Source organism: Ornithodoros turicata, chromosome 2 (genome assembly GCF_037126465.1).
Source record: "Ornithodoros turicata isolate Travis chromosome 2, ASM3712646v1, whole genome shotgun sequence".
Classification (NCBI taxonomy): Eukaryota; Metazoa; Arthropoda; class Arachnida; order Ixodida; family Argasidae; genus Ornithodoros; species Ornithodoros turicata.
In genome coordinates this window covers 58,534,388-58,551,571 of record NC_088202.1, presented here as the reverse complement: position 1 = coordinate 58,551,571, position 17,184 = coordinate 58,534,388, and the positions used below count along the sequence as shown (strand labels likewise).

Sequence of the window (17,184 nt, the reverse complement as noted above, 5' to 3'; positions counted from 1 at the left end):
CTGATGTTCTGAGCCTGGAACAACATATAAGGACAAATACATACAAAGCCTCAAATTGTCTAAGAAATTAACGATGAAAGATGGAAGTCACTGAAAAGGTTAGCCAGCTGTAGGACTCGAACCCACATCTTCTGGAATACCGGTCCAGGGCTCTACCAATTGAGCTAAGCTAACACACCTCCCCAGCGACTTCCAAGGGCGCGTCATCTGGAGGGACACATCAACCACTCTCACTCACTCACCCCAGTCATTTTCAGTGACTTCCATCTTTCATCGTTAATTTCTTAGGCAATTTTAGGCTTTGTATGTATTTGTCCTTCTATGTTGTTCCAGCCTCAGAACATCAGTTCTCTCATGTTCAACAGTTGCCGCTTGTGTCGATCCCGTCGTATGATTGTGTGTATGAGTGAGGAAAATATAAGAGTGAAAGGGGGACGAGCGTGAGAGAGTGGTTGATGTGTCCCTTCAGATGACGCGTCCTTGGAAGTCGCTGAGGAGGTGTGTTAGCTTAGCTCAATTGGTAGAGACCTGGACCGGTAATCCAGAAGATGTGGGTTCGAGTCTTACAGCTGGCTAGCCATTTCAGTGACTTCCATCTTTCATCGAAAGGTGACTTCAGCGAGTACCGAACCTCGTCGGAATCAGTGTCCCAAGAAAGACCAAGGGCTTTCTTCACGATTGCGCTCTTCGCAGGCGCGACATGATCAGCTTCAAACCTGCCTTGAAGAGCATTGGTAGACCACTTAACTAACTTCATGCCGCCTTCTTGCAAAATGGCTTTAGCTTCACAGTAGAGAGATGCAGCGTGTTCAACAGTGTCCACCCCGACAAGAAGATCGTCGACGTAGAAGTTACTGGCAGGCAACGGGGCCGTTCCAGGGTCGGAGCCTGTGGTCGAATGCAAGTGATCTGAGTGTTGCCGTCAAGAGCAATGCGCTAGACCTTGCGCCGAAGGGAACACGAGTCATTCGCCAAGTCTCTAATAGAGGTAGAGGCTCTTTCATCTGGAAGGTTGTTGCGTACCAGAAAAATCTTAAACAGTTCCTGTCGCGGTTATCCATTACAATTTGTAGAAAAGCCTTCTCGACGTCCGCTATAAAGGCCAACCTCCATCGAGCGATTGTACAGCGGAAAAGCTGCGCACTTCGCTCAGCGTCGGACGCGAAGCCTAAGAAATGTGTGCGTCCACCGGCGATCTGCCCATGCCAGATGTTCTCGCCCAGCGTCCGCCATACCGGAAGCGTGATGGTGTTGGCAGTGGTGGTGGTGATGGTGAAAGGGCTCGCCATTGTCGGCCTCACAGAGGTGGGCAACGTCACGACTGACGTCCTGGGAGATGTGCGTCCAGGGCCGACATCTGAGGGAACTGTGCCGGAAGCGTGGTGGTGGTTGTGAAAAGGCTCGCCGTTGTCGGCCTCACAGATGATGGGCAACGTCACGACTGACGCCCTGGGGAAATGTGCGTCCTGGGCCTGGGCCGTTGACGCTTCCAGCAATGTCGGCACAGTGCCGGAAGCGTCAACTGCGGATGAACATGGGGCCGGCCTATCAAAGCGCTCTTCCGCTACGAATCTGCGCCAGGAGCCTGGCCAGCCTGGCTGGAGCCTGCCTGGAACACCGTAGCTTCGTTGCGCAGTCCGTGCTTTTGCAATCAGCGGCACTACGGTGCTACGGAGCTCACGCGCTACCATGAAGGGTCGTCTGCACGCAGTCGTCCGCTCTCATGAGTCACCTTCTTCTTCTTCTTGCTATGGGGTGCTGTCGTCTGCTCGCCTACTGCACCGCTAGAAGCATTCTCTGCCAATAAACATGTTTTCCTTTCGCAGTATTGAATATGCCTTTCTGTAAATTTTTTTTTCGGTACGCATTTTTTTGTAGTTGTTGAATTTAGTTGCAAGATTTGTTACGTTAAGTACATTTTTTCGAGCAACTGATTCCACTAAGCTTTCACCTTGTACTCTGGCAACAGTGACATCAGAGCATGACTTTACGATGCCGTCAGCAGGTTTTTCGTCCCATGGAGCTAGTGCCGGCGAACAACTGGCATCGAAACGCACGTGGCAGTCTGCCACGTGCGTTTCGATGCAGTTGTTCGCCGGCACTAGCTCCATGGGACGAAAAACCTGCTGACGGCATAGTAAAGGCAGTCTGCCGCGCGAACTTCGTTGCAAGAAATTCGCTCCATGGAGGTTAGCCTTAAGGGCTACTGGGTAAGTGCGGAAGCGCAAGAGTAGCTCCAGCACATCCGGGTTCAAATCAGGCCCAGAATGGAGAGTTTCATCAAGCGATACGCAACCAGATCCCTTCAATGAAGCATTGGAGACGTTGGTGACTTTGGTGGTTTCACGGTCTCTTCTAATTACCGCGTGATGTGGCATTTAGTACACCAGTCCCAAATTGACTTCAGGGTCTGTAACACGCTCAGCATGACCATTTCTCAAATACTCTCGTATAGTCTGATCGTACTTGTGTAACAGTGACTGGTCCCGCAACAACTTCTTTGGGATATCCTGGAGGCGCTGCACTGCTAACGTCTTCTCGTCTCCCAGCGAGTGCTGCTTCTCTTCACCCCATGGCAGACGTACCAAGTACCGACCATCTTCGAAGGAAGCCGAGGAACGAAATCGCTGCAGCACATTGTGGTTATCTGGGTTAGGCTTTTCGTGGAGGACAATGCCCATGTTCTGTAGTTCACAGAAAGCACGCAGCTGTGAGCCAATATCGCCGACAGTGTCTTCATATTGTACGCCAATCTGCATTACTCCAACAGAATGGTATGCTTGGAGGTGTTCGCAGTTCGCCTTGTAGCGTCCATCCGAAAATCGTTTCGACAGCTACAAGCTGTTTTGATAACCGAAGGGAAGGTTAATTGCCTTAAGGTTTTCGGTTCAGGTTACGGTTTCGGTTAATTGCCGATCGTGAATTGCGGTTACGTTCCGGTTACGGTTCTTGAAAAATTTGTGTTCCAAGCGCTTTTCGGTTCCGTTCCGGTTTCAGTCGCTGGTGGGAATCGTGTTGATCAGTTAAACGGAAATATTCCTTGTCATCACGATACCTGTGTACAAAAATCACGGTCGATCCGACGGAAATGCGTTAGGATTAAAACTTGAAAATCCTTTGGGAACTCCCCTTCACAACGATACACAACCTTTCAACGACCCTTCACAAACGTTACACAACGCTTGACACGACCCCACACAACGCCAACGCAAGACAGCATTCGCAGCCTTGCTCCGATTCAGCTTGGCGGCGCCGTCTCGCAGCATTGTTTCGCCAGCGCTGCTTCGCACAGATTTCATAACCCATAGCGCGCCCACGCAGACACGTCTGAACTTGTCGACCACCACAGCTGCACTGCAGTGCCGAGTGCCGCTGCCAATGTTGCCAAATCTCATTAACAGGAAGTCGCTAGAGGCGTCCCGAAAAGTCGCTAAAAGTCACTAAAATTGAACTGAAGGTTTTAGTAGATCGTACGCTATCGCCCTTGCGTACGTAATGGATATCGTTGATGGTTCTGCGCACTGCGCGAAGCTCTCTTTCGGTTATGGGCGTGCGCATCTGTTACGTACGCTATCGCCTTTGCGTACGATGTACTAAAACTTTCTAATGTGGTGACAGAGCTACGGGATGCTTCAGCGAATGAGCGGCTAGACGCCCAAGAGAGGACATGACAAAATCGATAGAGTGGAGCAGAACGAGAGAAAGTAAATGAAACCTTCAACACCTTCTGCATAGCTTTCCATTGTTTTGTCATTGGTGGCACCGAACGTAATGGAGGTTTGTTTGTTCCTTGCAAAAGTTCCGGTGTCTTATCGTGTTTTCTCGACGTACGATGCTTCTTTATGTCGGATAGCCTCGCATAAATCTCACATTTGCAATACATGCACTGTGCCCTTGTGTCGCAGTCTTTGACTGGATGCAGCTATCCCTCGAATACTAGCAGCATCACCCAGCTCTTGCGGTACTTCCGGTAGGCATTTTGGAAGGCACATGTGTCTAACCTACGCGGCGCGTGAGAAAAGGGGCAAACTGGAAACAGCACAAAGAAGCTAGCACTACGAAGAGCAGCAATTAAACTGCATGGTGCAGGAGGCACGCTGGAGCTGGCTGGAGCTCTCCGTGACACGTGATTGACCCTGAGCAGTTACAATCGGCTAAATGTAGCGCGATTTCATATTATCCTTCGCCAGAGCTTGTCGTCTACCGAAATGTGACGGGAAAATCACGGTTCTTCCTGACTTCATGAAAGAATATTCCTGTCGCTAAAAAGCCGCTGAACACATCGGTAATTCACAAAAAATCTGCTAATTCCAAATACAAAATTCTGTCGCTGGACAGATCCCGAAATCCGCTAAATTTACGACTTTTCTTCAAATTTGGTAACACTGACCGCTGCCGACGCCGTGGCCGCGTCGCGCGTCCCGCTATCCATGCGCCTTCTCCTTCCCTCTCCATTCACCACGCATGTGTGACGCGTCGTGGCTACTGACAGACCACGCAGTGATTCTTGTGTAGCCAGGACTGTAATGCTCACGCATTAATAAACGACGCTAACGTGAATCGGTGCACGCTAGCGAATCAGCGCTGTTTTCAGAAACGCCACTATTTCAATTTCAATTTCAAGTTATCTATTTTTAGGTGCCTGTGAACAGCCTAAGGTGAAGTAATTGTGTGCTTCCAGTGACTTGTACGCTTGCACAGTATCAGCATTGAACGGGCTCGGCGAAATATGAGATAAACTGCAATGCGATTGTGATCGGTTGCATGTTTTCTGGCTGGGTTGTCCAGTTGTTGATGTGCAGCGCAAAGGGATCGTCATTATGTATACAGTTCATAAACAACTTCGTCTTGTAGCAGCACATGTCTCGTTCCTTCAGAGGTCTAAATTATTTCGGGTATTGTGGAAAGAGACTGTTGAGAGCGGTGTAGCAGTGCAACACAGCCGATGTCGCACTTGCGGAAAGCATTCGCACGGCTGCGTTCAGTGTGTTTTGCCCACACCAACCCCGCGCATGCGCAGATGGCGCGTCTTGTCTGTAAACAGTTAAGTGGCCTATAGTTGTACGAGTAGGAGACAGAAATGCCATGAACGAATAAATACGACTTTCATTTCATTTCATTTCTGTTTATTCGCATTATGATAACGTAATACAGAAGACGGCAAAAAAAGGAAAGACAGGAGAGCCGCTTTAGGAGGGCACGCCCGAACCCGGTTTGGATGCAAGAAATAAATATATGAATACGATTAATACAGTGAAGACATGAAACATCAACTATCCCAGATTCAAGATATAACAAAGGAAAATACTGATGCCTCAGCTAGCGAACAAGGCTCTGACTTCTAGGAACCTCTCCGATATTAATACATTTTAGTTAATATGCTCTTCAAGAGTATTGCGGTAATATGAGGCAATGACTGCTTTCCATGGTAGGTGCGGGAATGGGGAACTTTCCAAGAGCTTGTCTTGTTCCGTGAATTGTATTATGTTGTGGTTGAAGCAACGATAAGATTGCAACGCTATTATGTTTAAGATCTCAGAGGTAGGTCTTTATTTATTATTAATTAATTTTAAGATAGTTATAAAAACCCTGAATTTTAATTTTAATAATATGACGGTCTATGATAATATGAAGTTGTATGAATGAACTTTTTAAGGCAATTCTCAAAACTGATACTTGACCACATATTAGTAATCCCGTTTCACTATATCGGACTTCAGTCGAGACACCTTCCATCTGTGTAACAACAAACAGCCCCAATGCCTCGGGCTCGCTCGTACCATGCGAAAAGCAGCCTTATCATCCACCTCGTTTCCCTATACAGTGACGCTGAGAGCGATACTGCTTCCGTGTTGCCGCCCAGCATATTGAGCTACCAGCTCGAGAAGTGGCGCCAATCCACTCATGTCCCCTCCACTCGTATGTTCGGAAGATCACAGCGCTCAGTTTATTACTTCGCAGCTTGAATGGAATTCTCTTCGGCCATTCAATGGTGCAGCAGTCTAACAGTTTTCACGGGAAAATACTCAGCGTGCTTTCTCACGTGATATATGAATCTACAAACAATCTGCTGTGCTGTGCCATTCTGCTCGTGCGTCAAGCCACTTGTTCACGGTCGTAATTAGCGAGGCGGCTTTAATGTTTTCTACCGCAAATGCATTAAGGTGGAGGGGATCGTAGGAGGACTTCGTAAAGGTGAGTCTCCGTGTCGTGCAGTATTTGGCTACAGTCGCGCTTGTTGGGCCACATGATGTTGTACTTCTACACCTGGGTTGGAGAGAGATTACGTGATACATCTGGCATTGATCACGCGTGAGAATGATAGGAAAGAGTAAGACGCGCAGATAACATAGTGAAGTAATGTGCACAGCTCAGAAAGCATGTATCGACAATTAGTAAACCGTACGCAGATACTGACGCCAGAGCTCTCGTACTATGAGTGAGAGCATTGTTTCTATGCTCGTGAAAGGCAATCAAGTTGATTACCCCTGTGAGCGCGGCTAAGAGAGATAGGCCAGGAGCGTAGCGGAATGCAGATATTTATTGGACGGTGGCCGCGGATGGAATGAACTCCGGGTGGAGAGTGTGGGCGGGAGCACGCGCTTCTTCATCGTCGGCGGAGGCCGCTACACCCCCACCCCCACCCGTACCACTATACACGGTCATCTCTATTTCCATTGGCTATCAAGATCTCGAGCAGGAGCTCATTAGCATAGGGAACGTCATTTCGACCTCGCGTCACGCGCATTACTTTGCGCGTGAAATCTAGTCCACCACGATAAGGATCAAATGACATATAAAGTGGCGTCGTCGTTCACTGTAACAGAGGCTGCGTTCCAAAACTTACCCAGGTCGACCCGAGAGTAGGGAGTAGCTACTCTCTGCGTTCCAAAACCTATTCGGTGACGTCACGATCCCCGTTCCAAAAGCGGGTAGCCTACTCGAGAGTAGCTACCCGAGGTCGACTCGCTCTACCCCCTATCAGACTGGAGTAGGTAAAGGGAGTGATGTCAGAGCTGTCGTCTGCATTGAAATCTACGGTCGTCTGCTTTTGCTGCTGCTTGTCTCGGCAGCATATCATAAAGGATGCAGGAAAGTCTCAGTGCCGATTTTGCGACCTGATGTTTTCGTCAGTGCAACATGCACGGAACCATACATACAACACACATCAGATCGTTGCATGTGAGGGTCGAAACCTGTTTCTATGCGTTTTAGAGCTAGCTGCGGACGAGAACAGCGCTACCCTTTCTCGGAACGTGCGGTAAATACCCATAATTCGTGGCGTGAATGCTTTACGAACCCACGCAGGTGTCCCCATACCAAAGTCAACAGCGTTACGCTAAAGTGAAGCAGCCGACAGCGGTTCTTATGTCGCGGGGCCCAAATGTCAATGTCGTCTGCTGTCGCCATGTTAAGAATCACAAGTGTGGCATCCAATGTATTCCTACGTAGACGAAAGCGTGCTGGGCGAACGCAATGCATCCTGGACAGGTCCTGGTCGCACGTCACAGCAAACGTCAAGGCGCACGTGACCTTAAAGATGGCGGCGCTCGTGATCGGCGGCCAAACCGTTTGTAAACAATGCGGTTGTTGTTTCTGGACGACGTTTTGAATGTTTTTCAATCACGGTAATTGTTTCTATCCGATAATCTTGCAGTAAAACGCGCAGTTTTGCACACAAAGCCTCGTATTGTGGACTTCCAAAGATGTGATGACGACTGCGCGTTAAGACTTACCGAGCGGATGCCATGTACTTAAACTAAGGAGAAATGGGCTACCATGTTGCGAAAGAAGCACCGCATAGTTTACGCGCGCAAAATACGGTAATCTCTTGTTGCTATGACGGCGAAAATATGTCGGTAAGCGGCAAAACGACATATAAACAAAGTCACATCACCTGAAAATGACATTTTCTATGACGTGCGACCAGGACAAGATGGCAGTTTTGCAAAAAGCACCCGCTTGAGGGTAGTTACAACAATGGCGGGTTTGTGTCACCCCTGTGTTAAGAATCGTACTCGCGCCCGTTCCACAACCTACCCGAGTGTTACCCTACCCCCTGGTCACGTGGTACAACTCTGTCACCTGACCAAATCCTACTCGAGGGTTAGTTGTGGAACGCACCCAGAATGATTTAATGATTCGTGACTGTTTCCACGCTCCTGGCGCTGCTGCGTGTAATCAAGACGAAAGCGTGGAAACGTTTCAGCATTCTTTTATTTGCAGTGACATTGGTAAACTCGTGAAGATATTCCGATACAATTGCAACATGAAGCTGCGCACTGCTGGTGGGGATATACTTCTTGACATTTTGTTATATTCCAATTTTAATTATTCGGCTCCGCAAGCCCTTTGGCACTTTAAAAACAATATATAAAAAATACGGTGTGGGTGGGAAGTTGGCACGTGCAGACACTGCCATTCTGATGCACTATATAATCACAGGCATATTTTTTTAATGACTTTGCGTACTCGTCTCCACTTACGACATACAATAAGCAATCACTAAGTGCAGTCTTACATGAAATTCAAAAGAAAAAAAAAAAGAAACACATATGACGCACAAGCTTACTCGTGTGAGTTGTAGAGAGTTAAGCAGCCAGCGTGTGTGGGGGAGGGGACCCTCTTGTCGTTTTTCGGTCACATCACGGAAATGGTCCTGTTTAGATAAGAGGGTACCATCGCCTCTGTTTGTTGCGTTTATTTGCGTCACGTCTTTGCATTTGCAAGGGAATGAGTTACGTGGGGCATGCATCATTTTCATGTTTACCTACATTTTGCTTTACTTGTATCTACCGCTGTGTAGGTAACAAGGACCATACTTATTAATATTGCATTTTCCCCACTAGAACGTCGAATGGGGACAGAAAAAAAAAATAATGATGCCGTAATGTTACGCGTAAGGTTTGCCTGCCTATAGTTAATGACAACATAACTCATAAGTCATACACTTGACCCCGACTCCCCACAAGAATCACTCAGCGAGCTCGCGCGGCCACGTGGGGACTGGAGGGAGAGAGAACGACGGCAGGCCGGGATTGCCGGAAGGACTGTAAGAGTTGGAGGTGTCGAAGAAAGGGTCGCCTATAGAAATAGCTGTTTTATCGTGAAAAAAAAGCTCTCGATATCACCCCATGTTGTTCTGTTAAGCATAAAAGAAAAGTTACCCAAAACCTGACTTGCCTTTATCACTGCAAACGGTGTGGTCAACAACACTTATTTCCGGCAGTATACTTTCGGTCCCGTGGCGTGCTTCCGTTCGTGCCTCGAATAGCGCACGTGTGAGTGACAATTCTGTGGCAGTGGTGCGACCAACTTCCCAGCAAGCTCCCATTACCGTTTGTGACGTTACATCTCCCGTTAGCTTTATTCGTTTCAGCAACAACCTCCGAGATCTGATGAATGATTCCTGTCATCAAAGTCGCCATCAACTACGGCAATTTATGGCTGTAGCAGCCGTATGTCAGTTATGGACGTAAAAAAATAGGATGGGATAGCTTTCATTCAACTCCTTCAGCTGCACCATATTCTTGGCTGGGTGATGGCCCACTTCTTTATAAACCTGCACCTAACACCTTGGTCACACGGGCACTCTTCAATGATCTCTGAAACCAATGGCCATTGAACGTGTGCGTAGAGCCACATAGCGTGTAACGTGTCAACTACTCAAAAAACATCGGATCCAATGCTCTTTGAGAAGTTGACATTTTACACGCTTAGTGGTGCTGCCCGCATATTCAGTGCTCATTGGTTTCAATGGTCATTGACGACTCTCCGTGTGACTGGGGCATAAGACACGCTGAGTTCAAATGACGGTGGAAGAGAAACATCCCCTGTCACCCCAGTAAACAAAAACAGATGGAAAGAAAAGCCGTCCTCCACATCACTGTAACCCGCTTCCCCTCCCCCACTACTTTTGTTTCTTTTCCTTTTGCTGTCTGCCTGAATGCTGTAAACACTCAGTTAAACACATACCGTATGAATGGATCAAAAACCTGCAGTACCAAAGGGATATTTTATTCTTTATCTAATGGTGCCTCACATCTGCCCAAAGGAATGAAATTTTATTATCAGTGCATGACTCGATAGCTTCGTACCTGGAAGTCCAAGGGTGATGTCGTCGAAAGCAAAGCAGCTTTGCAGGCATCCACTCTCACTGTTCTCTAATCGTGGAATGTTGTATTTGTCGGTTCTTTCAGTTGGTGAACGTTCAAATTGCTTCTTGTTGGTTGTCGTATAGCTGGAAGTCCAAGGCTGTTGTCGTCGAAAGGAAAGCTTCTTTGCAGGCATCCACCCTCACTGTTCTCTAATCGTGGAATGTTGTATTTTTTCGGTTCTTTGAGATGATGAATGTTCAAATTGTTGGCTGTCAATAGATCATTAATCAAGTACAGCTGACGAAAAAAGTGCCACGTTTTACCACACATGGGTTCTTTGGAAGGATCCACTCTCGCCGTAATCTGCGCATGGATGTAACTGTTGTCCTCTAATCAAGAGCTTCTATGCCAGAGATGCTTTCATCGGAAAGCTCGTTGTCTGCCCCCAGCCTTATGATGACAGGCGGGATGTCTTCCTGAACCATATCTGCCTCCCGAAACTTCTCCTACAACCGTTCCACACGATCACAGGCCTTCCTTCAGTTTTCGGGTGTGACGTTTTGCACTGCAGCCTGAAGGAGTTTTACGTATGTCTGCAGGTTTGGACGTTGTGTTCTGCGCTGCCACCTCGTTCCTCACCTGTGCCCAGATCAGTTCAATGGGGTTCAGTTTGCAGTGATATGGAGGCAGACGAAGCAAAACACAGCCTGCATCTTCCGCCATTTTATCAATCTTGTACCGAATATACCTATGCTTTTCCTGGGCCACAGCAGCTCTTCCTTTAACATGTCCTCCTCCCATACTATACCTTTTAAGTATAGCCAGTCACGGATTTCATCTTTTCGTGATGCCTGCGTCGGGATGGCTTCTATCCGCTTGCTGTGGTACGGCGCATTGTCCAGCATGGTCACTGTACGCTCCGGCACGTTCAACAGCAACGTCGGAAACCACCTTTCAGACCTTTGACTGTCCATTTCTTCATGGTAGTTACCCTGCTTGTTGCCACATAACACATCAAGGCAGTCACTCACCCAGCCGTCAATGCTGCGCGCATGTGTAGATATCAGCCTTTTGCATTTGCCTGATGAACCCAGCCAACTGTCTGACCTTCAATGAACGCCTGCCTAGGGCTAGCGATGTCCGGAGTCGACCCACGTTTCGTCGAGGTCAGGGAGTTTTACCGCGTCCATTTTTCCGACCGAAACGACCGACTCAAGTGCCGCGCATGCGCTGTACGAATCGGTGAGCGAGTCGTAGGATGCGCGATTTCGTTCGAACGACCCACTCGCTCTGAGTCGTTTCGTTGCATTCGGCGAGCACGACCGATTGACATCGATAAACAAGTTGGCGGCGACCACTGGGAGTGCGAGCGCAGCTGCAACTTCCCAGAAGAAAAAAGGTTCACTGTGGCGGATGATTTAAACCTTCTGCGGGAAGTTGGTGACTGCAACCCCTACCGTGATCCCTGAAAATGGCAAGACGTGGCGAGCACTGTGAACTTGCTGACGGATAAAGGTTACACCGTCCCTGCCGTGCGTGAACGTACATAGTACCTGCTGAAGCTCTTTCGATGGGAGGATACGGAAAACTTGAGAAAGTAAGTACATAAAAATGTTGAAGTTTCCAGTTTGCAACGTAGAACATGTGGAGGGTATATGCTTGTATACGTGAAGTGTTTATTGGTGTCGGTTAACGCGCAAGCTAACGTAGAGGGTGTGTGCAGAAAAACGTGACCCGCATTTAGGCACATAGCTTGTTGCCTACCTAACTAACGAACTTCCAGTGGCGCACGATGGCGCATTTATGCGTGCGAAATCTGCAGAAAAATTGTGGAAGCCATACTCAGCTTAAAAAATAAATGGAACAATGAAAACATCGGCTTCCGTGCATCAGAATAGGGCAACATGGTGGACAGCAGGGTGTAGGGGAAGGGCAACATGGTGGACGTAGGAGAGTTGTGTTCAAGTACCGCTAGGGGAGCTATCGGTGCATAAATCGAAACGATGTCCCACATGAATGCTCATAGGCAGTACCCCTAGCGGTGCCTGCACATAACTCTCCTGAGACCGAAATGCACTACCATGCACTGTCATGACCGCCCTATTCTAATGCATGGAAGCCCATGTTTTCGCGCTCTGTATATTTTTTTACACTGAGTAGGGCTTCAAGGATTTTTTTTTTTTGTAGCTTTCACACGCATAAATACGCCGTCGTGCGCCACCGGAAGTTCCTCGGCTAAGTAGACAACGACTTACATGTAAAAATGCGGGTCACGTTTTTCTGCACACACCCTGTACTTATGCCATAAATCATCAGGCCGCCATTTCCTAATCGTCATAAAGTGTAAGCTACACGGCGCTTAGGGTATGTCTAAAGTCATAAATGTGTATATTACGTCACGCTAAATCTGTTGAACATGTTTCTGTTTGCCTCAGACCACATAGCATGAAGTGGCATGTCATAGGTGGAACAGTACTGATTTAGATTTTTTTACTCGTAGATCAGGCACAGAGGAGCAGTACGACGAGAAGGAGAAGCTGCTGCAAGAGGTGGTCGACAACGCCACCGAGTTTGGCAATTTTCGACGACGAGCTCCAAGGCCGAAAGCTGTAGCTAGTGCCGCACGTGATGCTGCTCTTGCGGAGGTTGACACCAGTAAGTTCACCCCCCCCCCCCCAGGATGTTGTACACACTTCCTGGTTGTTAGCAATGCCCACCATACCGTTTGAAATGACTCAAAACAGCTTGGATGTCAATGCATATACCCGTAACGATATATTCTCACCCCCTGGAGCTCTGCATCCCTCTAGCGATCACTTTGTAGGGATGTTGCTGATGTAATTGGTAGCAGTGCCAGCAATAGACGACACCGGCAGTGTTGATGTGGTTTTGTAATGTTGTGCTGAGTCGCTTGCTTGTAGTAACTTGCTGTTTCAGGTCCAATTTGTTGCTCAGCAGTATGCGATGATTGTGCGGAAGCATGACTCACTTTTTTTATACAGTGATTATACAGTCGCATTGTACTTGGGGAAGGAACCTAATGAAACCTAGAGCTAAATATATGAGACTAGATTGGAACTATAATTTTCATACATGATGAAAAAACCCTTAGACTAGGGAGACGATGGAAAACTGACACACGCAGACAACTTTTTCATTGTCTCCCTAAGTGGCAGGGTTTTTTCCTCGTGTATTGTAGTAACCAGCTCACTTGCTTCAGTTTTCTCATAACTCTTGTTTTTCTGTTTTTGTGTGTGCAGCTTATACTGCGCAAGCAGCTTTCGCACAGATGTACGATGGGGAGTCACATGGGACCACATGGACGACATGCTTGAAGACGACACACAGCGTGTGATACATGGAGAAGAGCGCACTGCCACTCATGACACACAGCCACATGACACCGTACATCCTGCCCAAGATGCCGTGCTTACTGCGCCAGACACTTCACTGGGACAGGCTACCCGACGCAGTAAGAAATTTTGTTGTGCAAGTAAACACCGTTAAACCTATTTATCCAATTTAGTGTCTGGTATATATCTGGTGAATAAGTCCCATGCATAGTGCTGGTGATCGCTAGTGCAGAATGAATAGCATATGGGGTCATCAAATTACACAAGCTATGAAGCTGTATGAAATGGGTCAAGTAATCTTTGTGATCCTTTTGTAGGAAAAAGGAGAAGGGAGGACCAGGACCTGGACTTCGTTGAGAGAAGAGCAGAACGTGAATTCACAATCAAGGAAAGGCAGCTGAATCTGGAGGAAAGGAGGGTCCAGCTTGAAGAAAGAAGGCTTCGGCTGGATGAGGACAGAGAAGCATTTGACAGATAACGTTTCCGAGAAATTGAGATTTCCAGAATGCAGTTAGAAGAGGAGAGGATTCGTTCCCAAGCACACATCCTAGAAACACTTCTGAACCATGTGCTCCAAAGGTCAGGTCCACTGTAGAATCTTATCACCAGCAGAATCAGTCATAGAACAGCTATGTCATTGTCAGTGTGTAGTGCGTATTACAAAGACACGAAGGAAATTGATGTTCTGATGCTGGAACACAGAGAAGGACAAACACAGAAAGCCTCAAGTGCCTAAGAACAAATCATTCTTTCATTCATATTACAGGGATGTGAAAATGCATTTTGTAAATATAACGCACCATTGCAAAGTTTAATAATGCCTTCTGATTACAGTACTCTACACAAGTGTATACAGTAGAACCTTTGTCTCTCTCAGAAATTTAACGAATTTTTATATAACGTATGCAGCAACGATGGCCTCAGACTGACTGGTACGAAATCACCTGTGCATAACTCTGCTTGTACTGTACAGATACTTAAAGAATTTTAGATAGTTATGTTTATTCGACATCCTTTAGATGTAACCGCAGAGTAACTGAGTTCCCTTGGTGTGGTAACGATAGCAGCAACTGTAGTATAGTTACATCTTGAAAAGAGTAACTGTGTCTCTAACACAAGTTCTAATTTTGCAGGCTACCAGTAACTGTAACTTAGTTACAGTTTCTAGAGACTTACACATAACTTCAAGATATTCACGTAGTAAATATTTTGTGTCCCGACTAACTCACTGTAGTTAGGCTCTACTGTATATAATTTAACTTGTCTGTGATGTATAGAATGTTTACTCTTCCTTTTTGCTCGAGAGCTTTAAATGCATTACTGAAAATCTTTTTGATGAATGAATGCATTGAATAGGTCAGTCCACACTGAAAATATGCAATACTGTGTACAATATGAAGGGTGCACCTAACGAGTGCGTTGTGGTTGTCTAGTCCTTTTCTCTCTATATTACGCTTTTTATATAGCTCTGGTATATCTTTGATAAGGAAGCATTTTCTATTTCTGCCTCATTTAGTATTTAACTTTACTTGACTTCAGTGTTGCTTTGAAGCAGAAGGTCATATAGACAGGGCACTATAATTGAACCTCTGTATGCAGTAAGAGGATAAGTCGACTTATCCCCTTTTTACTATTTTTGCTGCAATGACATCTACAGACCAGTATGTATCTGCAAAAAAAAGGACTGTATTGCAATTTACTGGCCCGCCACAGGAGGGTAAGAAATGGGAAATGCATGTGTGTCAATGGGACGTACCATCAGAGCAGGTCCCTTTTCTCGGTTTATGATTTTTCGACTTGTCCCCTGATTGCATTCAGGGGTTCAGTTGAAGGCTTGCTGAGGCTCGGAATAGAATGGAGTTAATGTCTACAGGAAAAACAGGAGAGACATCATCAATTAACACCAACTATGGCAAAGGAGTCAACGTTTTGACAGCAGTGCTACCGTCGCCAGGACATGTCCTATTGAAGGCAGCACTGCTGATAAAATGCTCACCGCCCCCGCATAAATGTTGTTATTAAATCTGATTTGTTTGTTTGATTTTTCTGCAAGCTCCCGACCTTGCAATTGTTCTGATTTTACACACGTATACTCATGTTCACAACAGGAAACAATATTCTATATTTGTGATACCTTAGGCTTAGAAAAAAGATTTGATCACCACATAGCTGGATGTTCATGCTTTAAGACATATATACTGTGTATTGTGATATGTCACACTACCTCAGAAAAGATGCAACAACCACACAGTGGCATGTTCCTACTGTGATATCTACTTGAATAAACACCTTCTTTGACAGCAGATTAAACTGTGAACTTTTCTGGTAGACTGCTCTCTACCTCGTTTTAATACAAGCCTATGATCCAGACTGATAATACTGCACACGTAAGGAATTGATGCACTCTTATTATGCGGTAAGATGTTACAACAACAACAACTTTATTTGGAGATGATGAATGGGGAGTTTCATCACCAGGGGCGATACTCTACCCCATTATTGGGAAGATGTTAAAAAGCAAGTAATTATTGCTTTATAATGAATTAACTCCAGCTGCTGAAATTTGCGCGTGGAGTTATCCAGAAAAAAAAATGTATAGACATGTACCGATCAACGAGTAATTCCTACCTGAGATATTCCTCTAGGGACGGTGGTGGAAAGTTAAAGTAATCAGATGTCTGACTCCCGTACAAGCATGAGTGACAGTTTGCTAATGCTACCCCAGCCTTGTACATAGTAGTAGTAGTACATAGTAGTACACTTGTAAGAGCAGCTTTTGGTTTTTTCTTGAATTCTAGGAATGCGAATTACGAAATGATTTTTCCGAAACCGCATTCCACACACTGCCTAACAGTGCTCATCTGTTTGTTAAATGCCTCCTGTTAAAGAGACAGTGCAGCACCAGAATATGGTCGAAAAAGGAATGGTAGCAGCGGGTAGGCAGGGTCGCCATACAGAACAAATGTGCGTCCATTCATAAGTTGTTCCAGCCTCCCATACAGACCACTGTCACGGAAGATTCCTGAAATTTAAATAAACATAAATGTCTTAACAAAACGTACAAAACTGAGTTGGGCTACAGTGGCAGTGGCGTAGCCAGAAAAAAATATTTTGGGAGGGGTTCTACAGAAACTTTACATGGGAGAGGATGATTTACCTCTTGTTTCCCTCTCCTAAGTGCACTACCTTAGGTACCATTTTGCAGGGGGGAGGGAGATAAACCCCCAGAAACCCCTCACCTTTGGCTATGCCAGTGATAGCTGGTGACAGCTAGAGCACAACTACGTACAAATCATTGCTGCACAAGCACACAAGGAGAATATTCATCTTGGAGGAGAGTTATCTCTCTCTCTCTAAACATACCTGCATCGTGTCTGCTTCCGGGATAGCGACCGTCGAACTGTGCATGATGCCGTTTGGGCACATAACGCTCTGATACTTAATGGCATGGACGCGGTTGTGTCCCGAAAAGTAAATTCGTTGACTCGAAGATGGACGACATATGGGCCTCGCCGTACCGTCAATAAAGCCCCAGTAATTCTTTACAGGAGCACCCTTCTCGTAGAGCGCCTGGAAATGTCGTTTTAAAATTCATAAACATGTTTACAGCAGATAGGCGCTGGTTCATGCGCTCTCATTTGAGATGCTTACCAGTGCAAAGTTCTCCAGCTGCAGCCACGAGTGCGACAGCGGGTTGTTCAACAGATGCCCGAACGTTTCGGCGATGTGTTCAA

The 17,184-nt window shown here is 46.5% G+C and overlaps 2 protein-coding genes across 2 annotated transcripts in view; both read left to right on the top strand.

Annotated features, from left to right (window-relative positions):
* The first annotated feature begins 6,100 nt into the window (after positions 1 to 6,100).
* LOC135383556 (uncharacterized) overlaps positions 6,101 to 17,184 on the top strand; it is a 97,064-nt gene continuing 85,980 nt past the window's right edge. Inside the window, exon 1 of the mRNA XM_064612970.1 lies at positions 6,101 to 6,195. The gene's annotated coding sequence lies outside the window, so the exon portion shown is untranslated. The remainder of the gene's footprint in view (positions 6,196 to 17,184) is intronic.
* Positions 9,810 to 13,928, top strand: LOC135384687 (uncharacterized). The gene is made up of 3 exons (XM_064613876.1): positions 9,810 to 9,844; positions 12,598 to 12,752; positions 13,768 to 13,928. Exons 1-3 carry the CDS (start codon positions 9,810 to 9,812, stop codon positions 13,926 to 13,928), a joined length of 351 nt encoding a protein of 116 aa, XP_064469946.1.